The sequence below is a fragment of the Diadema antillarum genome, unplaced genomic scaffold (assembly GCF_040938485.1).
Source record: "Diadema antillarum isolate AM-2024a unplaced genomic scaffold, OU_Dant_1.0 seq00000069_RagTag, whole genome shotgun sequence".
NCBI lineage: Eukaryota > Metazoa > Echinodermata > Echinoidea > Diadematoida > Diadematidae > Diadema > Diadema antillarum.
This window is the reverse complement of record NW_027271168.1, coordinates 1,260,864-1,285,388: the sequence shown is the minus strand read 5'-3', so window position 1 is coordinate 1,285,388 and position 24,525 is coordinate 1,260,864. Positions and strand designations below refer to the sequence as shown.

At 39.0% G+C, this 24,525-nt stretch overlaps 1 protein-coding gene across 1 annotated transcript; it reads right to left on the bottom strand.

The window, feature by feature from the left end:
* Window positions 1–7,262: 7,262 nt before the first annotated feature.
* On the bottom strand, window positions 7,263–23,672 carry LOC139725932 (uncharacterized). The gene is made up of 4 exons (XM_071637014.1): window positions 23,422–23,672; window positions 12,412–12,605; window positions 8,415–8,619; window positions 7,263–7,897 (listed from the first exon to the last, which is right to left on the bottom strand). The coding sequence occupies exons 1-4, from the start codon at window positions 23,491–23,493 to the stop codon at window positions 7,796–7,798; spliced, it is 573 nt and encodes a 190-aa protein (XP_071493115.1). The 5' UTR covers window positions 23,494–23,672; the 3' UTR covers window positions 7,263–7,795.
* Between the last annotated feature and the right edge of the window lie 853 nt (window positions 23,673–24,525).

Genomic DNA, 24,525 nt, shown 5'->3' with positions numbered 1-24,525 from the left:
TCGAGTCTAATTTCTTTCACTATATGCTACCCACAATGAGGCACTGCATTTTGGGAAAGGAACAATCTCTCGCACTTTTTATATCGATGCGGGTTAAGGTTATGCATTCATTGCTTGTTTTAGGAAGTAGAATTTGTGATTTTTTTTCTCTTTTTGTGTGTGTGTGTGTGAATGAATGTACTACTTTTGAAACTCACTGGGCATCATATTCTATAAGTAAATGATTTATGTCACTTATTTGTACAAAATTTTTCATATACAGACCTTGCTTGGAAGAGTTTATCTTCTCTCAAGAGCTGATCAGCCAAACTAATATCTACTTTAAAATTTGTCTCAGTGGCATTTGAATATGACTTATATTTTGATAAGTTAAATATATCATATCAATGTAACATAATGTTTACTTTGCAGCAGTACTTGAATACCTTGACATGCCATATGAAATAGATTTTGAATCTTTTAATGTTGCTGTCAAATTGTGGCAGTTGGCCAACAATTAAGGGCAATCAACTAATGTGCAAAATGTTTAATATTATAATATTAATGAGTATGGTTCATATTTACAAATTCGTAAGCTGCAACTTGCCAATCTTTTGCTTCTAGTGCCACTACACAAGTGAATATATACATGATATAACCCTGAAAATGAAATTCCACAATGAAGGATAAAGAAAAGCAAATTGAATTTGTATTTATCATTATATCAAATAAGATAATGCCATCAAAAGATTTGGCAAGAAATAATTGTGAGATCTTCCTGATCTTGTGTTTGAATGTGTTTTTGTAGTGGTTAAAGTGTTGTTTTTCTGTGAGCAAGCCCCTAGGGTGGTTATAAATAGTGTTTACACTCTAAATAGATTACCAATGTGTAAATATTGTTTTGTAAGTCTCTGAAATTATTAAAGCAAATTAGCACTGAATGCAAAAATACATAATTTTGCCATTTCTGATCAAGTTTTCCAAACTCCCCTCAGAAATTAAAAAATGTAGTGATGTGCCCTCGCTTGTTTCTCTATCTGATATGAGTTATTATGAGAAAAAAAAATAAACATTGATTTAAGCATTTGTTTTTATCTGAATCACATTTCATGACATTTTGAAGCAAATGATATTCAGTTTCAAGGTGATGATATTGAAGTCACACTGCAGTATTTAACTTTTCTGTACCAGTAAACTCCCATGTATGGAGCTGGCTTCTGCTCGGCCACCTGCCATACGCTACCAACACTAGTTGTATGTACAGTATTGTCTTCCACAGGGCATATGCTACTCGCAGAATTTCATTGAATTTTTCTACAAAATGGCATACAGTCTATTCTATCTGTACATTGAGGTCGCATTTCTTAATACGTCCCTGCTACAAACTGAGGTACATTGTCGTATTATCTCTATTAAGTAAAATTGTATACTGATGTGTCAATACAACGCATAAGTCAGTCATACGCTGTGCATACTGAAAGGCGTTTCTCCTATTTTGTTCCATTAGGTGATATTTTGGCCATATCCGACACTTCAACTTTCCTTAAAAAAAAAAGAAAGAGGAAATAAAGTCAAGGTCCCATTGTAGAAAGTAATAGGACGATTAGTTGGCTCAGTCGGTAGCGCGTCTGCCTCACGATCACGCGGCCCGGGTTCGAACCCGAGTCTGGACTGAGCAATGTTGTGTGTAATCATACCGTCCCCTCTAGCAAGAGGCAAAACACTCTGTCCATCGGATAGGACATAAAATGGAGATCCCGTGTATGAGAGAGTCACAGCTCATGCATGAAAAAGATCCCGCTTCATTCATTCATCGCAAAGAGCAGGGTGTTTAACCCGGTGAAGTGGTCCCACCTCACATCCAACTGGACCCCATGGAAGACCAGCTTAAAGTAGCTGAATATGGGCTATCCAGCCATCTTCCTAGATGGAAAATGAACAAACAATCATACTTGATTGATTCAGAAATACAGCTATTATGAAGTAAAGCCAGCTAAGGTCATAATAACTGAGACAATAAGCAAATTATTCTAAGATTCCTTTTTGATTCTTTTTTTCCTGGGGAGGGGGGGGGGGGGGATGGGATGAGTGGGTGGGAAAGGTTTCAAAATGGATAAAATATGCACAGAGACTCCAACCCCAAGCACCTTCTTATCTGGAGATTCTCCAGCCCGAAACCCCTAGCAAATGGGAGACTCCAAGTTGATGTGTGCGAAGCGCGAAGTTCCTAGGGTTCTAGATGTTCTCTGGTGCTATCTAAGGCTTATTTTTTCAACATACGATAGCAATAAGTAAGAAATCCTTTCCACCAGGAGACGCAGAGCCAGGGCGGGAGAAATCAAATCTCCAGCGGGAGAACGGGAGATTTTGCAAAAATGGGTTTTCGGCGGGAGATCTCCCGTCGAAAATGGGAGAGTTGGAGTCTCTGTATGCGGAAAATTATAACATTGAACAGTTGGCCTATGAGTGGTTTGTCAGTGATGACGACACCCTTGTGAATCCCCTGCGGGTATAGTAATCTATGATCCGGGATGTGTACTCAGTCATGGAAATATACATTGTATGTATTCATTTATTATTTCACCTCATCATTGGACATTGTGGAGTGCACATAATAGCTGCAATCTGAAAAACCAGATAATAGAGTAATAGATGTGTGCTATCAATTAGCATCATTATGTAGATTGAAACTACATGCACAAACTAAGTGTTGAATGCTTCCATTGGAAATGGTGCTACCTAATTTCTAAGCAGACCGTCAATGTGACGAATACAATGATACCGCACTTTTCGTTTGATGTGTTTAAAATGATGAAATACCCTATGCAATAACAAATTCTTTTCTATATGCCATTATTGTCATTCTTTGTTATATTTCAAGATATTTCTAATATAATGTTTGGAGTTGTTCGTGCCCCTCATGCCGTTTCATAGCACCAATGACATTGGTATGTATGTAGGCCTTCTGTATCAGTCATGTAGGTTATTTACTGTGTAAATGCCTGTTTTCAATTATTAAAACAAATACATTGTATAAACAAACAAGAAACCATACTGATATTTGACATTGTGCTGTTTGTTTGTGTTTCTCTATGTCAATGGCAATTAGCGAATTAATGTACATGTGGCTTTTAATTTTTCGGAGGCATTGAATTGTATTGCCTTTAATGGTCTCACTGATGTTCTTAAGTGTATTGATAAAAGTTAAGTTTGTTAAGTTTAAAATTATGTGAGTACCTGTATTCAAGTGTATGGATTTTTTATTCTTCTGAGGACATACACTTGTAGTATTCAGTTATCCCTACAATGTAGATACAAATGTACTTTGTATTCAACAAGTTAATGATACCAGTACAAGTATTTGGAATTGAGATCACGTGCAATTGTGGCTACTTTTGTGTGTGTGTGTGTGTGTGTGTGTGTGTGTGCTTTGTTGTGTGTGTGTGTGTGTGTGTGTGTGTGTGTGTGTGTGTGTGTGTGTGTGTGTGTGTGTGTGGTGTTTTTTGTTTTGTTTGTGAGGAATAACCTCTCTTATAGGGATGAACATAGAAGTATTAGAAGTATAAGCATACTTGGTAAACCAATCCATTGAGCTATTTCAGGCCTTAAATTAAGCAATATCCGCCTACTGGGCGGCGAGCTGGCTCCGTCAGTAGCTTGTCTCTGCCTGACAATCCTACAGGTCAAAGGTTCAAGACCCAGTGAGACCAGCTGAGCCAACTCTGTGATCTTGTGTCATCTCCTCTCCGTCAGAACAGTGCAGAATACAAACCTCTTCGCCCCTTGGATATCGAGCTATAGTAATGAGAGCTCAGCGTGTTGGAGTCAAGACTCACACACATAAAAAGATCTCACTTCGCAAAATTGATTCGCAAAGAGCATTACGTGATGTAAAGTGAAGTGGAAGGAGTCTGTCTTTCAACCTATATGTTACACTCGACATACAACGGGCGAATTTCTGTACAGTGCACTCCCCTTATAACGAGCATGGTTATAACGAAATTCCAGTTACTGGGAGGTAAGAATTTAGGCTCCAACATTATCATCTCTATGTTGTTAATTGTTTATTTGTTCGGTTGTAACGAAATTTTGATATAACGAAAAAAAAAAAAACACAAACCAAACAAAAACCCTATACCGGTCCCGAGCACTTCGTTATAAAGGGAGTCCACTGTATTACCACCCTGAAGTGGCTAACAATCGGTCAACGATTGCCTTTGGTCGAGCCACGTAAATGAAATACGGAATTCGCCAACCCATCTTGCGGTTAGATATCATGTTTCGATTTCAGGTTAGATGAAAAAGGAAATAACTTTGATAATGCTACAAATAGATCAGACAGGCGGAGTATAGAACCCCAGGTTAGAACATGGTCCTGCGAAGACATCGAGAACTGCCTTCCACCGTATCGACCTACTCAGACCGATTTTTGCAGAGCTGTCTTAACAGAGGGGGTTGCCTTTGATGATTACGTGCTTGTTCAACATTTACATCATCATCAGGATCATCTTGATTATCATCGTCATTGCCATCATCATTATCATCCTCGTCGTCATCACTGTCGTCATTATCGTCATCATCATTGTTATTTTTTAAAGTACTATCATTATTATAAATGACATTAAAAACTCTTAATTCAAAGCAACAGTGCCATTGCACAATCAATTTCCACAATACAACACTGTTGAATACCACGCTCTTACCAGCACCAATAGATGAATCGGCAAAACTCGTGATCCTTTTTTAGTATACGCGCGAAATGTGCTTTAGGATTTGGAAGTGCTTGTTATTTTAACTTTTTGGAAGATTGTTAACAAAAATGAAACGAATTAAACATTTCATTTCAGTAATTTTCATTTGATTTCATTTAATACATAATTATTATTGCATTTACAATGTAGTAAGCATTCAATCGAATGTGTAAACCAGGCAACTGAAATTTCGAGTACAATAATCAATCATTTGAAAATAGATTTATATACGTCATGAAATAAAGATCAGTTCTAAAGAATAGAATCTAATCAAAATATTGTCTGTCCTTATTTTCTACCCCTATCTGTCGCACACACACACACACACACCGTCAAACACAATCCCGCGTTCGTTTTATAAACATGTACGTCCCCCCCCCCCACACACACACAAACCCCGTCGAACACATTACCACGTTCCTGTTTTGACGAACATACTACCTTCCTCTCCCACACGCACGCTAATACCATACTCCAGTATGCAAACGGGTATAAAGTAGTTGCATGATACAACGTATTACATACAGGTATGCCTACGAATTTTGTATCATACAGGAATTATTCTGGAAATTTAACATCATCTTCGTGGAAGTATGCATCCATTAATTTATGTTAAATTTGTATGCACGCCAAATACATAATCACCGGAAACGTTATTCGTCTTCAAAGTTGTAAGCCTCGACGGGACAGAATGATTATGCATTTCTTATACATGTACATGCATTTGATAAATCATAGACCGTGTAGCCTGCTACAGATAACAAGATTTCACTTGCAAGAATGGATTGCCGTATGGGGTACACAAGCTCACAAAGCTAATATAGAAAATATAGAAAATCAGAATTTCTATTAACCTTTCAAAATAACCTGGTATTACTACGCTTTAGGGCCTAAGTTATAGGCCTACTACCATACTAGTAAGTGGTGCACACATCAGTGGAACGGACTGCAATTTGTTAATTTGGCGTCAAGTGATCGATTTCCTAACCTTTGTAGCAGAGCACGTTTGTGCGGTATAACCATAATTCTTGCTATGGGAAATCAATAATTCGTATATTTCTATAGAGTATTTACACTTTTTTTTTTGAATTTACAACATGACGCATGCTCTGCGTTAGGTTCATACTGAGTTATAATGTATTGCAATGTACAAGTCCTATATGTATTTCAATGACTAACGTTGGCACTACAGCTATAGGTGAAACATACCTGCCGTGCATTTGACGCGCTCGTGTAGGCCTAATTATGTCCTATTTAAAGACATATCGTAAACATTTTAACATTTCAGAGTTTTAAAAAAAAGTCGTTATTTCATGAAATATTTTAGAGTTGAATATCTTGGGCCGTAAGGTGTGATTCTATAGGAACTTGAAATGACTGACGTTGCCATGAGTTTCACACCTGTGTCATTTTCATAATAATGATGATAATGATAATAATGTCGATGATGATAATGGTGATAATAATGCTGAAATTTAAGTGTGATGATAAAGATTTAAATGATACTGAGTATGATGATGTCAATAAGGTACCATTGTTATATCGATTATTACAATTCCATCTTAGTAATCAGTACAGTATCTCCACTTTTTTAGTGGGTAGCTAAGGATGTGTGCGGTGTGTGTGTGTGTGACGGGGGGGGGGGGGTAAAGCCTCTTTGCTTCCTAGTACTGTTTTAATAACATACACACACCCACACCACACTCCGTTCTATAGTGACACACTTATAAATATTATACAGACACCCTACAGGGATGGTATAGTATTGGTGGAGATGAGGATTGGGCTTTTAACTAGAGCCCTTGGAGATACCAAGAAACCACTTATGAAATTATACAGAGCATATCATTCTGAGAGGAATTCAAAGTTTATTAGATGAAAATCGGTTTTGTATTGGCTGAGGCATCCAAAAACAAAGTAGAACAAAGTCATCCCTTTAGAAGGTGTAGGTCCGATCTTTTATTTGGATTGCTCTGTTTTGGATGTCTCAGTCATTTCAAAAGCAAGTTTTATCAAATAAATATTTAATTTCTCTTGGAATTCAATGTTTATTTAAGAATATTCAATGTTTATTTTTAAAAAAATCAATACTTCATATTTCATAAGAGGTTTCTCATTATCTCACACACACACACAAAAAGATGTTAGAAACCTGAAGTTAGGTCTGAACTAAAACTATAGTGTACTCGTTAACACAATCGCATGCGTACATACGGCCAGAGGTATCACATATTTGTTAAAGCTTTCGAAGTTCATGAGGGTTGTCTCATGCACAAGCGATGCTGACTGATTTAAAGTTCAACGAAAGTCAAAATTAATGTATGAAAAAACAAATATTGCCGATGAACACTTTGAACGCAAGACTGTCCTGTAGTACGGGGCCGCGCAAGAAACAGTCTTTGGCTCTTCAAAATGCCGAAAATGGTTCCTTCCCAAGATTGGGGGGGGGGGGGGGGAGGGGAGGCATTGACCCTTTACTAGTGAATCAAACACGAGCCCTTCCCCTCCCCGCCCCGCAAATCACACACAAAACGTTCTAAGGTCCCTGCATATAAACTAATTCCTAAACTTCCTTTGTCCTCTTGTCACGTCAAGAACATCGGTTTGCCATTCATAGAGTCTCGGAACAATTCCTGGCAGCACATGATTTTCCGTAGCATCATTCTGAGCAGTCTGAGGTAAGATTAAAGAGATTTTTCTGCTCGTTATGATAAGCTCTTTGGGAAAGAATAATGTAGGACTAAGTACTGGCGTCTTTACGTACACCCAAATACGGACGAAGTTTCAATGACGTCATCAAGCCATGCTGCGGGCCTGGGACAAAAACTGCCTATCGGGCCCTATACGCGTGGGCAATCGCGTAAGCGTTACATCTTACGTCCCATAGGCAGGCGGGTACTGTACGCGTCCCGCGCGCTAGAGCTACGCGCTTACGACACACGTGATTTGTCTTTTCTCCGCAAGCAAAGCGTCATTTGACGTCACGGAACCTCGTCTATTGATGCGCGTCTTTCATGACGTTGACGAAGAGGATTCATCATGCAGGCTGTACGTTGGGAGCATCCTCAAAAATCGCAGCCTCCAAGGTCGCAGTCTCCAAGGTCGCAGTCGCATCCATCACAATCACATCCACCACAATCACAGTCACAATCATGGTCGCATCCATCCTGGATAACAGAAGTTGATGGGATAGAAACATAAATATCGACTGAAAGATAGATAATTGATAGATTGGTCTATAGATATGATATCATAGTATAGTTCATCGGATATAAAAGTACACAAATAGTAGATTTGCGATTTTGTATAGATCGGCTAACTGATAATGAATTAGAACAGAAATCTAAAGAATAATGATCGATATATAGTCAAAGAAGAAAAGTGGATTTTCAGAGAGAGAGAGAGAGAGAGAGAGAGAGACTGAGAGGGTGTTTGTGCGTGTGTGCCTATGGGCACGACAACGATTAGCAGCCATGATCAGGAACTTGAACCAGGATCGTGCTTGAAAGCAGGCGTCACACTGTCTTGAAGTTGAGCAAAGATGGACACACGTTAGGAAAATGTTCCAATTCGTGTCTGATCGTAACAACATCAGGTTATTCGTGAGGGCGTCTTAAATTTCGAGACAGTGTAATGCCAGCATACGTGTAAATTCGTGTTGGGCAACCAACGGATGAAACTCACCGAGCAACACTTGCAATCGCAGTCGCAACCGCCATCACCGTCACCATCGCAGCACCCGCCGTGATCGTGGTTGACGTGACCGCCGTGGTGGTGTGAGTTTCCACGCCAAATCCAGCAGCATAGTAAGCATGAGAGACAGTCGCCATCGCACTCGTTTCCTGTGCAGTAGCATGACGCGCAACAATCATCTGAGCGCACTGTGGTGCTATGAAACCAAGTAGGAGAGTACGTGTGACAAAATCAAAATTAATGGGTACGTTGCGCAGACATCTGATTGATTCATTGCGAGCCATGGTTGATTACCCATGGTGGCATGGGCGTAAATCCCGGGGGGGGGGGGATGGGGGGGGGGGGATATATCCCCCCTGAAATGGAGGAGGGGGGGGGGATGGCCTGTACAATCATCAACCCCTGAATTTTGAGAAAAAAATGGAGGAAGCAGAAATGTGATTGTATCAATTTTGGCATATTGCATGACGTTTGTACGCCGGCCTTCAGACAGGTAACAGAGCTGAACAGTATTCTATCTTGTAGGAAAATGTCATAATTTTCTCAAGCGCTCGCTTGCTTCGCTCGCTCACGAAGAAAGTAACATCGACATACACTGTAAGGTATGGCTCAGACGTTGACAACGTCAAATAGTATAGGCCTATATGTAAACATGCTATGACGCGAGTAACTGGGGACCATCTGCAAGATATGTACGAAAACAAACAAACAAACGAACAAACAAACAAACAATAACAAAAACTATATCGCCATAATTGAACCCCCGCAATTTCCTGAATCATTCCTGAGAAACGACAGTGACTGGTGACTCAGTCAGGATACATCTATGAGCATACCCAAGGAAGATCAGGGGCGTCGAATCTATCTCGGGGGGGGGGGGGGGGGGGGGGGCAAAGGGGCATTTGCCCCGCCCCTACGGAAGTGTTAAGGCAGACAAATCATTTATCCCCAAAGCAATTCCCGAGATGAGGACAAATCTCGAACTTTCTTAATGGAAAATTGTCCAAATATCGCCAGATGCACCAGATCGTTGTATTGCAATCATAAACATGCAAAAGCTCCGCTGTATAACAGGATCCCTTTCGATAGACTTTGTACACTTTTGAGATTGACGTATATTTCCCTAATTTATCAAAGAGTGTGCAGCAGATCTTTCACTTAACAAAAGCACCCTCATATGCAGAGGCGTCAATGGGGGGGGGGGGGATGGTTCCCCCATAAAAGTGGGACAAACAAAAGCGAAAAATATAGCTACAATCGGCAGTGTTAGGAGTGTAAAATGTCAAAATTTTAAAGCTCGCTCGCTCCGCTCGCTCGCATTTAATCGCTATGCCATTCTCCTGATGCTGCAGCCAGTGAATGGCTGCAGTTGCGCCGGTGCGCCCCGGCCCCTTAATTTCCAAAGCGAAAAATATAGCTACAAACGGCAGTTTTGGGACTGTAAAATGTCAAAAATTTGAAGCTCGCTCGCTTCGCTCGCTCGCATTTAATCATTATGCCATTCTCCTGATGTTGCTACCAGTAACTGCCAGCAATTTTCGCCCGGTGCGCCCCCCCTTAATTTCCAAAGCGAAAAAAATACAGCCACAAAAGACAGTTTTTTGGGACTGTAAAATATCAAAATTTTCAAGCTCACTCGCTTCGCTCGCTCGCATTTAATCGTTATGCCATTCTCCTGATGTTACTGCTAGTAATTGCCGACAGTTGCGCCCGGTGTGTCGCCCCCCCCCCCCCCTTGATTTCCAAAGCGAAAAAATACAGCCACAAACGACAGTTTGGGGACTGTAAAATGTCAAAATTTCAAACTCGCTCGCTTTCATTTAATCGTTATGCCATTCTCCTGATGTTGCATGCTGCCAGTAATTGCCAGCAGTTGTGCCCGGTGCGCCCCCACCCCCTTAATTTTCAAAGCGAAAAATATAGCTACAAACGACAGTTTTGGGACTGTAAAAAGTCAAAATTTTCAAGCTCACTCGCTTCGCTCGCTCGTATTCAATCGTTATGCCATTCCCCTGATGTTGCTGCCAGTAACTGCCAGTAGTTGCGCCCGTGCGCCCCCCTTAATTTCCAAAGCAAAAAAATTCAGCCAAAAGCGGCAGTTGGGGACTGTAAAATGTCAAAATTTTCAAGCTCGCTCGCTTCACTCGCTCGCATTTAATTGTTATGCCATTCTCCTGATGTTGCTGCCAGTAATTGCCAACAGTTGCACCCGGTGCGCCCCCCTTAATTTCCAAAGCAAAAAAATACAGCCACAAACGGCAGTTTTTGGACTGTAAAATGTCAAAATTTTCAAGCTCACTCGCTTCGCTCGCTCGCATTTAATCGCTATACCATTCTCCTGATGTTGCTGCCAGTGATTGACAACAGTTGCGCCCGGTGCGGCCCCCCTTGATTTCCAAAGCGAAGAAGTATAGCTACAAACGGCAGTTTTTAGCATGTAAAAGCATTATGACAAAATTTTCAAGCTCGCTCGCTCCGCTCGCTCGCATTTAATCGCTATGCCATTCTCCTGATGTTGCTGCCAGTGATTGACAGCAGTTGCGCACGGTGTGCGCCCCCCTTAATTTCCAAAGCGAAGAAAGCTACAAACGGCAGTTTTTGGACTGTAAAATGTCAAAATTTTCAATGTAAAAAGATTTCAACGTGGGAGGAAGAAACCCCCATACCATACCCTCCCCCCCCCCCCTCGCTTGCTTCACTCCCTCACGATCTCATAACCGCTCCCCCAATCCTGTCTACGCCAGTGATAGGCCCCACTATTTAGTAGGCTTTCGCAGTGATGTCGCACAGGCGGAGCAAGAGCTGAAATACCACGATTTAGTCATTCAATAATATATTGTGAATATTTCATTTTCTATTGTTTTTTTAAAGAAAAAACAAACAAAAATTTCACCAAAAATGTGCACCAGATCGCTGAATTTCAGGTCTGAAAATGCAAAATCTTCCTCGTGTGGGAGAGGGACACCCCCCCCCCCCCCATACACACCCTCCCCCCGTTAACCCGGTCGCTCCGCTCTCTCTCACAGATATTTCAAAAACAAAAAATGTCTTCATACTTTTAAGGTCTGATTTTCCGCCGCAAGTCATCTGACAAGCAAAAAAAAAAGCAACAACAAGAACAAAAAGTCTTCATATTTTTGCTGCCACTTTCCTCCCACTTTATATTTCATGCAAAAGAGTGGGACATCCGATCCCTGTAAAGTGTGCGTGTGGGGGGGGGGGGGGCACCAAGCTTCTCCCCCCACCCCCCAAGGCTGCGCCGGTCCGGTTATGGGCTTGTAATCGTGGTGATGGTGACCATCCCCCCCCCCCCCCCCCACTCCTCAGTACGGATTTACGCCGCTGCCCATGGTATAAGTTGCTCGTCATGTGATATAGATTACAGTAAATACAGTACTCCACAATACATAGAGCCACTAGTAATTGATTCCTTGATAATGAAATCATAATACCAATCATTGTGACTATGACGATCAAATCGAATGGATATAAAAGACATCGCATTCACACTGCCTGCTGGATGACAGTCGTTGAACTCCGTTTCTACAAGAGTGAAGAAATTTTGATACTAAATTGTTAATTGTCTGAAATCCTAACGTTCATCACCACATAAGATCATCAATTATGATGATGATGATGGCAATGAAAGCAAAAACCTTAATAATGAATAAGAACAACGATAGTAATGTTGATGATAGTAATCATTACAAATTACATCGTCAACATTGCGATGATTATCTCAGTTCCAAACTTTGATTAATCAATTGCACTTCCATGAGTATTTCCAACCACCTTTTTTTTTTTGTCAACGCATAAAGGTAAATGAAATTTAACGTAGCGCATGTGTCGCAGGATCCAAACTTTCACGACTTTATTCGGTATTTTTCCTGCAGTACATAAATGTGAACAGCAGCGCTAGGCCATCATACTGGCTATATGTGGCCAGTACTTATGCGACAGTTTTTGTATACTCGTGTTCATATTATACCTAGGATGAGCAACAGGTTGCGTGTACACGGGAGCGTTGTCATAGTAACCCCGTCTTCGCTGTTTCTCCTCTTCCGATTCGACGCCAGTACCGTTCGTTTCCATGGGCGCGGTTGGCATGGGCTGAGCCGTCACCGCTGTCGTTAGGGGCGAACTCTCTGGGTATTCCGCCGGTGGCATCGGGTCGACAGATACCTGAACGAGGAAGGGAGAGAGATGGGGACGGTGGGGTTGGGGGTTGGGACGGGGGTACAGTTGAGAGTATATTTTCATAATCAATTTTACTAATCATTGTTAGTGTTTTATAATGTTAATAATAGAACTAGAAATGTCGCTATGGCGACTGGTATGCCTCCGCCATAATGCATGATTCTCCCAATAGGTCTATCCATAGTACATGTGGACAATGTGTGATTACATTTTCACAAAATTGGCAAAATATCAAAATGACAAGTTTGTCACAAATGTGTTGAATGTTCACCTTCCTTGACCTAGGTTTAATTGGATGAATAGGAGAGCATGTATTTGGGATTTAAGGACTTTAACTTGACTTTGACCCATTCATATGTTTATGCATTGAGTAATTTTCAAGGTATTGAGAAAAAGTGCAATTTCTGTATTGAATAGTAAATTGTTACCATTTTCATCTGGCCTTTGACCCTAAAATTCACAAGATAATCACTGTCAGGCAGGACATGCATAAATATGTAGTACGTTTGAAGATAACTTGAGCCACTTCCGAGATATGGAGGAAAAACCTAGTTCAGCACTTTCACTTGATCTTTGACCTTTTGGCCTTTGAGGCAAAAACAAAAGAAAAAAAAAACTTTCCAGAGAATCTCTATTAGGTTATACATGCATACACCAAGTGTAAAAAAAAAAAATTCCTGCTGGCATTGCATAAACATGACGGAAATAGTAAAATTTTGAAGTGTTGCCCTTGACCTTTGACCCCTAACCTTTGACCCCATGAACCCTAAATTCTCTAGATAATCACTGCCAGTCAGTACATGTATATATACTATGTTCCATGAAGATACCTTGAACAATTTCCAAGGTACAGAAAAAAAAGGTGAAGTTTTAATATTTTTACTTGACCTTTTGACCTTTGACCTTTGACCTCATGACCCAAACTTTCACCAGAGAATCTTAATTGGGTAATACATGTATACATTAAGTTTCAAGAAAATATCTTCAGCATTGCATAGATATGGTGGAAATAGTGAAATTTTATGTATTTGACCTTGACCTTTTGGCCTTTGACCTTGAGCATGTGCACCCAAAAGTTGATAAGCACAACTTCACCCCCTAATACACATATTATATGCCAAGTTTCATTAGGATACCTCAAAAGGTTTTGATAGTTATCCTGTCCACAAAATTCATTACAGACGGACGGAAGGACGGACGGACGGAAGGACGGACGGACGGACAACCCGAAAACATAATGCCTCCGGCACCACTTCGTGACGGAGGCATAAAAATAGCTTTCATGAGAGCATATTTATGTTGTTCAGATAAAAGATAGTTGATTGTTATGGTCACCTCTGAATATTTACAAGTTTGTAGAGGATTTTTAAACAGGCACTTTATTCCAATAGATTAAACTTTCTGTTTCTCTCTCTCTCAAAGGAACATTTATTTCTGTAAATTTCTTTGATGGCTTATAGAGCAGGGCCAGCAATTAAACTCAGAGGTGCTATTCTGATAATAACACGACGAATATTATTTCTACTGCAAATTTCCCCAGAGTATTCATTGGACACAGATTAGTGATTGGTATAGGACTGCAATAATGAACCAATAATGTCAACATTTAACATCCACAGGCGTATGTATACGCGTTCTTGTACCACGGCCGGGCATTGTAAAAAAAAAAGTTAGCACGGCATGTATGTAGTTTTGTCCGCCTCATCACCAATCTATTATGTTAGCACAGCCCATGGACCATATTAAGGGGAAGTTAAATATGTACAACGAACATCATTCACAAATGATTTATCATTGCAAATAATTTGTAAATAGTGCGATCTCTGAGCCAATTATGAATGTTCTTTTTACTGTCTGCGAAATTATAACTTAACAAAAATATGAAAAGCTGTCATTAACCAGATATCTGCATTGGAGAGGATTTGTCTAAATTTGTTTGACTTTTTTTTTTCTTAATCGGAGATCACTGCTTTTAGAAGTGGTGCTTATCTAACCACGCCAACATTGCTTTGTAGTGTAATCACACATCACTAATACGCAATGGTTACTGATTAAAGCATTTATTTGCTCGATGTAATAGCAGTTTCAACCTCTTCCTTCACACCCGAAAAACACAACAGGTATCATTGTTTCCTAATTACCAACAATTTGATGCGCAGGAGAAAGGCCTACTTTTTAATCACATTGCTTTATGTATTATATGTTGAAGACTTTGTTGGGTGATGACATCATCACCGCTGTCAATTTGAATATGTGGTTGGAACTGCTATCACTGATTTCTGAAATCAGGGAAACTCAAGAAATATCTCATCTTAAATTCATCTTTTATTTTCACATATAGTTTTCCATATCCAAATCATGCAAAATGACATTACAAAGAAACAATCATAATTTGAACAAGCAGGTGAAATGGCATATCGGGAAAATGCAATAAAGTAAGAATAAATTACTTACATAAAATAAATACTAAACAACCACATAATCATAATATGAACAAATTTACGAACATACACCTGTACATATACATGTATGTATAATATACACATAACATACAAATATTTTGACAGGCGTGGAATTTTGTGAAATAATAGCACAAGACTTTAAGGAATATGGACGGAATTCACAGACTAAAAGAAGACCAATGCTTTCACAACTGGTAAGTTCCTGAGTAAAAAGGGACAAATTGAAAATGATACTTTTTATTTGTAGTGGAAATCTTTAAATAATGGGAAAAATGCATAACTAAATATACATATCTGAGTAAACGGATTGGCACTCCGATTCAAAAGAGAGAAGAGGAAGAGGCCCAAGTAAAGCAATTCTATTTGAATGTGATAAAACCTCTACCATCCAAGCTGTTCGTCTTGTTTTTAATCTATTATTTCATTCAGACCAACTTTGAGCAAGGTCCCGAATCGCATCTTAATTTCAAGCCGAGACAAAAAGATTTCGGCGTAAATTCGGCGGATGATAAGACAAAGGACCCCATGCACATTTTGAGATTGACCCTATTGGTGCTTGTCGCCGAAACAGTGATTAAAATCCTTCCCGAAACTGATTAGGTACTTTCAGCTGCCGATTTAAGCAAAGATAAAGGGGATATACAATGGATATGAAAGAGATACCTTAACGAAGGAATGGGAAAACAAATTAATGAGCTCCTGGTCTGCTGATGCCAGCTTTAAAACCATGGTATTATTGGTGGAGATGAGGACTTGGCTACAAAGCATACCATTCTAAGAGGAATTCAAAGTTTATTTGATGAAAATTGATTTTGGAATGACTGAGACATTAAAAAACAAAACAAAGTAAAACAAGCGATCATAATAAAAGGTGGGTCCTGCCTTTTGTTTGAGGATTGCCCTGTTTTGGATATCTCAGCCACATCAAAACCAATTTTCATCAAATAAACGTTGAATTCCACTTGGAACTACATCCTCTTTTACATTTTATGAGAGGTTTCTCATTATCTCACCAATAAAGGTCAAGCCTGAAGTTAGGTCTCAACCAAAACTATTACACCGTTTTAATGTCTTTAAAGTCTTTGCAAAGCATGGAAATGTAGTGAAAAAATCTGCGTGCAGATCAGTCCGGGAAGTGTATAAGGTTTTGACACCATCATCCAATCATATACTTATCTGCGTAAATGCATCCGGTTGTGAAGAAAATCACGATTTATTTTTTTTTCAGATATGAGAAAAGTTAAGATTACGCAACAATTTTATTTCTCACTTAATGAAGCTTTCATCATTTCATTTTCTAGATGATATACTGAACTGAACAATTTGTAAATTGACCGGCGTTCATTTTTTTAGACAACATGTTTTTATTAATCTGAGTTGTTATTATGATAATCATTATCACTGCGAATTCTATACGCATACATCTCATTATGTTTCTACCGTCAAGGACAGCTAAGATTCGTCAGTTTCATTGCACAATGGTTGAACAAAAGATGTCGATATCAGATAATGACCTGTACGTAATCTTTGACAAATCACATCATATCTATAAGACCTCAAATAATGCTCGTGTTACCGTTATGCGACACAACTTATATCTTCACACTCAGCCATTATTTTGAGTACATATACGATCGTCATTTATTTGTCAGGTTTGTTATCTCTCTTTGGATCTATCATTATAGTATATACTATTATTAAGTGCTTCAAGTAAAAAAACAGATCAAGGAAATATTCAATGTCTTAAAAAGTAAGGTCATCACCAAACAGCAGAACCCCCCCCCCAAAAAAAAAAATGAAGCCAAAACTTTTCATGATAGTGCACTCATTATTTAAGAATATTTTCTAAGATATTGTTAGAATTAATCATCACTCATGTTTTAGTTTTCTTCAGTAGCTAATAATTTCAACTAATAAAAAAATATAATACTTGTATAATTATATCAACATACTTCTATATCCATTGTCCCATTTCAACAAGTTGCTCACAAATATTCGTTCGTTTGTTCGTTCGTATTTTATTTTGCTTCTCAAATTAAATTAAATAAAAAATGAATAACATCAATGTGACAAATTCAAACCAAACATGACCAAAATGACAAAGGAGCAATACAAAACAAAAGTGCAGTTGATACTATACATGCATAACAAAAATCTTTGTAAAACATTGATAGTTTCATATGATACAAATAAGGCAGTACATTTGATTAAATAAGGAAGCAGGGGACCGTCAGCATAAGCATAGCTTGACTGGGCTGATGGCCTCATTGGGAAAAACAACTCAGGATTGCCTCTCACAGAAAGTACAGATTTTTTTCTGTTCTATATTACAATAGTATGCTTTAGAGGGAAAAAGAAGATGGAGTGAGTGCTGTGCGGGTGCAATAAGTGAGTTGAATGTTTGTGTTATTATCCTTTAATTTACTAAATATATTGAGTTAAAATAAATTTCTTTAAGCTATAGCTTTAATAGAAAACAAAGATGTTCGTGTCTTTAGGGAGTCAGGTAAAGCATTCCATGTATCAGGTCGGTGATGCCTCACTGACCTGTGAGCTATAAGAGATTTTGGATAATGCAGATGAAAATCTGTTGAGTGTCTTGTAGGGTACGAATGAATGATGGCATTTTAGTCAAAAAAAGTTTTGAAAGGACTGTGATAACAAATTTTGCGTGTACTTATACATAAATACAGAAGTTTGAAACTTATGTATATCATCAATTTTTAACACATTTAGCTGCTTGAATAACGGGGTTGTATGCGCTAAGTACGTAGAGTGTGAACATATTCTGATCGTCTTCTTTTGCAAAAAAAAAAACAACAAACAATAAATTTACCTGCGTCTTATTACAATTACCCCAAACAATATTACAATAAGCCATATGAGGGAAAATAAATGCATTGTAAAGCATATGTATATAAATTATTATCATATTAACTGATATATTCTTGTTAAGAGGTGAGTTTCTTTATCAATTTGTCTTCCTCTACACCCTTTTGAATAATATTTGCTTTCATCTATGTCTCCTTGTTCCACACATTTTTTGCCGTAAGCAAAATATTCTGAAGCAAACAGAATCAGCAACAGGTTGGTTGTGTCTGTTCATATTGGATCGAATCTGATTACTATAGATGAAAACTCATATATATGTCTGTGTATTCATCTCACGTTTGATATGATATGACTGTCAAGTCTAATAGAGTTTCATCTTTAACTATTAAACTTAAATCAAAGAAGGGGCGTCACCAGCTTTTTTTTCAAGGGGGGGGGGGTGCGTTTTGACACTAACTGTAACGAATTTTTTGGACAGACATTTGGAATTTAGGAAGCTCTCAATCCCCAGACTTTTAGTGATTTTTAAGGGAAACCAAGCGGGGAAAGGGTACAGCGTAGCTAGGATTTCATCTTGGGGGTAGGGAGGGGGAGGGTGTGGTGAGAATTTTTTGCATTCTGATGTTGTAGATGGTGCAATTTGATGCATGTTTTTGCTTGTTTTATCATCTATGGTAGCAGTATATTTTGATGTAGAATATCATGGAACAGTTTGCCTATAAAATAATATCATCAAATAAACTTCCTGTTTTAATATTTAGGGGCCTACACTGAATATCACGCGACCAAGCAAGAGCAAGCAGAGTTAGTGAAGGGGAGGGTGTGGGAGGGTGTGTCATGACCAAATTCCAAGTCATTTTTGACCCGGAACGGTGTGTGACCCCAACGGACCCAGTTCCAGATCAGTTCTGACTCGGATGTTTTAAGAGTGAAGTTGATGCATGTTTTTGCGTGTTTTATCGACTTGAAGAGGTCCCACTTGTTAAAGGTACTCAGTATATGAGGAGTTTATTTGCAAAAGGGGCTAGATCCACTTTTAGTATAAAACTTTAGAGAAAAACTGGTTTGTTTGTGAGAATTTGTACACAAGTGTATGGAAAATCAAAATCTAATTTTGCTATAATTTATATTCAAATGTTTGTCTGGATTTGAAAATTTCACTATAACTAACTCAAGTGGAATTCTGTGCAGTGATGCTAATAACTCAATTTTCATCAAAAATGGATCTAACCCCATTTGCAAATGAGCTCTTCATATTTTGATGTACATTATTATTGAACAATTTACTTGTAAAATAGTATCATCCAAATAAACTTTCTGTTTTAATATTTACATTGAATATCATGAACGCGACCAAGCAAGAGAATGCAGAGTGAGTAAGGGGAGGGTGTGGGAGGGAGTGTCCCCCTCCCACGGTGAAAACTTTTTGCATTTTGATGTGGTAGATGGTGCAAGTTGATGCATGTTTTTGGTTGTTTTGTCGACTTGAAACAGTCCCACTTGTTTAAAGTAGCAGTATATTTTGATGTAGATCATTGAACAGTTTGCCTATAAAATAGTATCATCAAATAAACTTCCTGTTTTAATATTTAGGGGCCTACACTGAATATCACGCAACCAAGCAAGAGCGAGCAGACTTAGCGAGGGGGAGAGCGTGGGAGGGGGTGTCCCCCTCCCACGGTGAAAACTTTTTGCATTTTGATGTTGGAAATGGTGCAAGTTGATGCATGTGTTTGCGTGTTTTATCGACTTGAAACAGTCCCACTTGTTTAAGGTAGCAGTATATTTTGATGTAGATTATCATTGAACAGTTTGCCTATAAGATAGTATCATCAAACAAACTCCTGTTTTGATATTTAGGGGCCTACACTGAATATCACGCGACCAAGCAAGAGCGAGCAGAGTTAGCGAGGGGGAGGGTGTGGGAGGGGGTGTCCCCCTCCCACGGTGGAAACTTTTTGCATTTTGATGTTGTAAATGGTGCAAGTTGATGCAGGTTTTTGCGTGTTTTATCGACTTGAAACAGTCCCATTTGGTAAAGATACTCAGTATATTTTGATGTAGATCATTAAACATTTTACTTATAAAATAATATCATCGAAATAAACGTTCTGTTTTAATATTTACATTGAATATTATGAACGCGACCAAGAAAGAGAATGCAGAGTGAGTAAGGGGAGGGTGTGGGAGGGAGTGTCCCCCTCCCACGGTGAAAACTTTTTGCATTTTGATGTGGTAGATGGTGCAAGTTGATGCATGTTTTTGGTTGTTTTATCGACTTGAAACAGTCCCACTTGTTTAAGGTAGCAGTACATTTTGATGTAAATTGTTATTGAACAATGTGCCTATAAATGATATCATTTAAATACCGGTAAACTTCTTGTATTGGTTCTTACACTGATGTCATAAACGCGAGCGAGCCCGAGCAAGCGGAGCGAGCGAAGGGGGAGGGTGTGGGAACGGGGTCATCCCCCTTCCACGGTGAGAACTTTTTGCATTTTGATGTTGTAAATGGTGCAAATTGATGTATGTTATTGCATGTTTTATCGGCTTGAAACAGTCCCACTTGTTTAAGGTAGCAGTGCATTTTGACGTAAATTATTATTGAACAATTTGCCTATAACATAGTATCATTAAAATAAACTTCCTGTTTCAATATTTACACTGAATATCGTGAACGCGACCAAGCAAGAGTGAGCGGAGTTAGCGAGGGTGGAGAGTCTGGGATGGGGTTTCCTCCCACTGAGATTTTTTTTTTTTTTTTTTTTTTTTGCATTCTGATGTTGTAGATGGTGCAATTTGATGCATGTTTTTGCTTGTTTTATCGACTTGAAACAGTCCCACTTGATTAAGGTAGCAGTATATTTTGATGTAGATTATCATTGAACAGTTTGCCTATAAAATAGTATCATCAAACAAACTTCCTGTTTTGATATTTAGGGGCCTACACTGAATATCACGCGACCAAGCAAGAGCGAGCAGAGTTAGCGAGGGGGAGGGTGTGTCCCCCTCCCACGGTGAAAACTTTTTGCATTTTGATGTTGTAAATGGTGCAAGTTGATGCATATGTTTGCGTGTTTTATCGACTTGAAACAGTCCCACTTGTTTAAGGTAGCAGTATATTTTGATGTAGATTATCATTGAACAATTTACCTATAAAATACTATCATCGAAATAAACTTTCTTTTTTAATATTTACACTGAATAACATGAACTGAAGGGGGGTGCGTTCGCATCCAACGCACCCCCCCCCCCCGTGACGCCCATGAAAAGGCTGCTCTAACATGTAAAAAGAAAAAAAGAATGGAACAATGGAGTACATGTCAAGTGACATGTCATTATGTCATAAACATGTTCAGCGTGTAAAGAGACCAATGTTCTATTAATAGGTACTGAGGCTCTATATTTCTCGTACTTTGAACATACAGACCAACACTACTTCAAACATATTTTTTTGTTTATTGAGATTTATAGTTGTACATTCAAATGAAGTTCCGCCTTATTTGTATTTTGACATTTTGGCATTGTCTAATTTTTTTTTTTTTTTTTTTTTTGGGGGGGGGGAGGGTGTTAAATTTTCATGAGAAATATGAAAATAAATTGAAATCAAAGTGTATTGAAATGATGCATTTTGTCAAAATGCTTCTCACGTACAGGATTGGTGTCATCATGGACCTACAGGTTAATGGTCATCCACAATAACGGTGCCTGACTAAATGGCTACCAGGGACTCTTCGAGAGACCAGTGCCAGGCAACGATATAGCATACAATGTATACGGATGCAGATTACTTTCCTTTAACTCTGTGTGTTGCTCTTTCATTGTGGATTCATAATGTTGGATGTGCATGGGCTCGTGAAATCATTTCGCATTATTTAGAATGATGCTCAACGTTAATTCCACGTCCGAAAGTCTTACTGTAGAGCTGCAGACAATTCTTATTCCATCATATAAATGTCATACGGTGCGGCTTAATCCTAACACTGTATGCAATTATGAGGTACCAATAATGGTATAATATGCATGTCAATCTCTTTTCTCCCTTCTCTTTATTTCAGGTATCAGGTATCCCATTCTCTGTTCTTTGTATTCGCATCATTATACTATAGTCCGCTGTTTAAAGTAATGTATTCCATCCACTGCACATGTGAAATTATAGGTCGCGATCGAAGTGATTTTTTTTTTTTTTTTGGTCGTTCCCAGGGCTGCCAACATTGGAAACTAAATCTAGTTGAGAGTGAGACTCCCTTAGGCCAATACTATAATTTAGGAGTCAAAATGAGTGAGATCGATAGAAATACATGCAAATGAAATAAAGTTTTAGAGTGAGAAAGGACCAAAATGAGTGAGTCTCACTCTTAATGAGTGAGAGTTGGTAGCCCCGCGTTCCTCCTACAGTTCCAGTTAGAACTTTGATTTTTTTTTTGAATTATGTATGATTTATCCGAGGCCGTCATCCCAATCAAGTACATTGCTTTAATTGATGCCGGTCTCCTCCACTCGTACCTCATGGTTATGATATGTATATCTTATTGTTTATACGTATGTCATTTCGTTTTGTGTACCTGTTAGTCTATTTGTAACGAGTATGATTAGAAGTACAATGTATCTGATTTTATCATTTTCATTGTGTATTTGTGTGTATTGCTGTACATCTGTACAGGTGGACAAATAAAATCAAACTGAAGCTGAAACTACAGAGTGATATGGTAGCCTATTCCACGGTGCTACTGTGTCATCAGCTCCACACGCTCTTGCACTTTATACACGCTTCCAATTGCGTTGACGTTGTATTGTGCAGTCAGCTGAGTGTATTTGAACTTATCATATTTCACACAACAGCTGCCTTGGCTGTGTGAGTATCAATGTGCACAATATGGACCTGTGTACTGCACGAGAGCACACCACCATGGCCACGACATTCATTTCATCGTGGACCTCACAGTGAAAAACCACGGCTGTGTGCCATTGCCAAGAATACAAGGTTACTCACGAAGAGCTAACGGTGTGAATGATACGCACGTCGAACCCGGACATAATACAGTATACACGATAATCGTATATATCATGATCTGTGTTATATGTTGGCTATAATATATGATTGTATACGTGAACATGCCACTCGCCATGCGCCGTAAGAGCATGGTATATAGACAGTCATATAGAACTCTACTCATATTGCGTTACACCACAGTGCTGTGTTTTTCTCATCCGCGGGGAATACACAGACATGCACAATATTGTTATGGGAAGGCAACGACGACGGCGTGTCCTTCCATTAGGCGAAATACCATTGACAATGACATCGTGATCAAGTAAGCGGAGGAAGGGGAAGATGAGGGGGACGATGAGGGAGAAGAATGAACGAGATGATGCTGTGTTGGTGATGATATGATTATGTTTATGTTTATGTTTCTGATGACAAAATATATATATCTGCGGTACTCAAAATCAGTTAACATGATTAATGACAAAATCATAAAACATCAATCATTATCATGTCTTACCTGTTCAACTGCAACCGAATACGGGGGTGGAGGTGGATCGTCCATACCTGTAGGTGTCTGTGTTGTCTCCATGGTCACCTAGCGCACTTGCTTGTGGGTAACTACAGGTTTCTAGTAGCAATATGACAAGTGGCAAAGTCCAGGGGCCTGTCTTATAAAGACTTGTGATAGAAATCAATCACAAGTTTTGTGAGAGCTGCAATGCAAGTTGCGATTGATTTGGGGACTTGTGATTGATTTGAAGGCTTTATAAGACGGGGCCCAGGTTTGACACACTGATCTATATCTGCGAGGAATAATTTCATTTGACACAGTTCACGGAATACAATACACGCAGGGGCCACCAAATAATGGGAATGTACGTCACTGTACGCCAATCCGTGTCCGTGTTTGTATTCATGGCCACGCCCCCTTCCAGGAGGAAATCCCCTTTTCTAAAGAGCTAGGGAAGGTTGATCCCGTGCTGAGCGGATGCAGTATCGTACGTTTGAAACGTAACATGTGAATCATACGGTTTTCTATAGCCACGTGACCACTATTGATGTCGCAATGCAAACATAATATAGCAAAGAAAAGTGTTAGCTTGACGTCACTGTATGCATGATAATTCTCAACTGTAACTCTTAATTGTTTTAATGTCTTTCTTCTTTTAGTATAGTCCGCTCAATGTGAGATCTCAAAAAACTTGATTGCGTACGCGGAAATCAGAAACGTATACAATCTGTTGTGCGAAGGACATTATAATAGCCGTAAGATTCGGTAGTCATAACGTTGTTCTCCGAAACGTTTACTCATACTGCAAAGACTGATGAATTTATGCTTCAGGAGATGCAATCAGCCAAAGAGGGATGATATCATAAGCCTTTCTCATATCGTTTGCACAGTGTCGGCAGAAAGGTGAAAAGTCTTCTTTCCACAGAATGGCAAATTTGGGGGAACGTTTCACACCTGTAAATGGACCTTCTCGATACTCATCATCATTTGAAAGTTTCAGAAATACATGTTTGATGAGAATTATGAGCTGTGGTTTATAAGGGTAATTCTTCTTGGTTCACATTAATGTTCCTCATTTGGACGCTTGGCACGCTGCAATTTAATTAATCC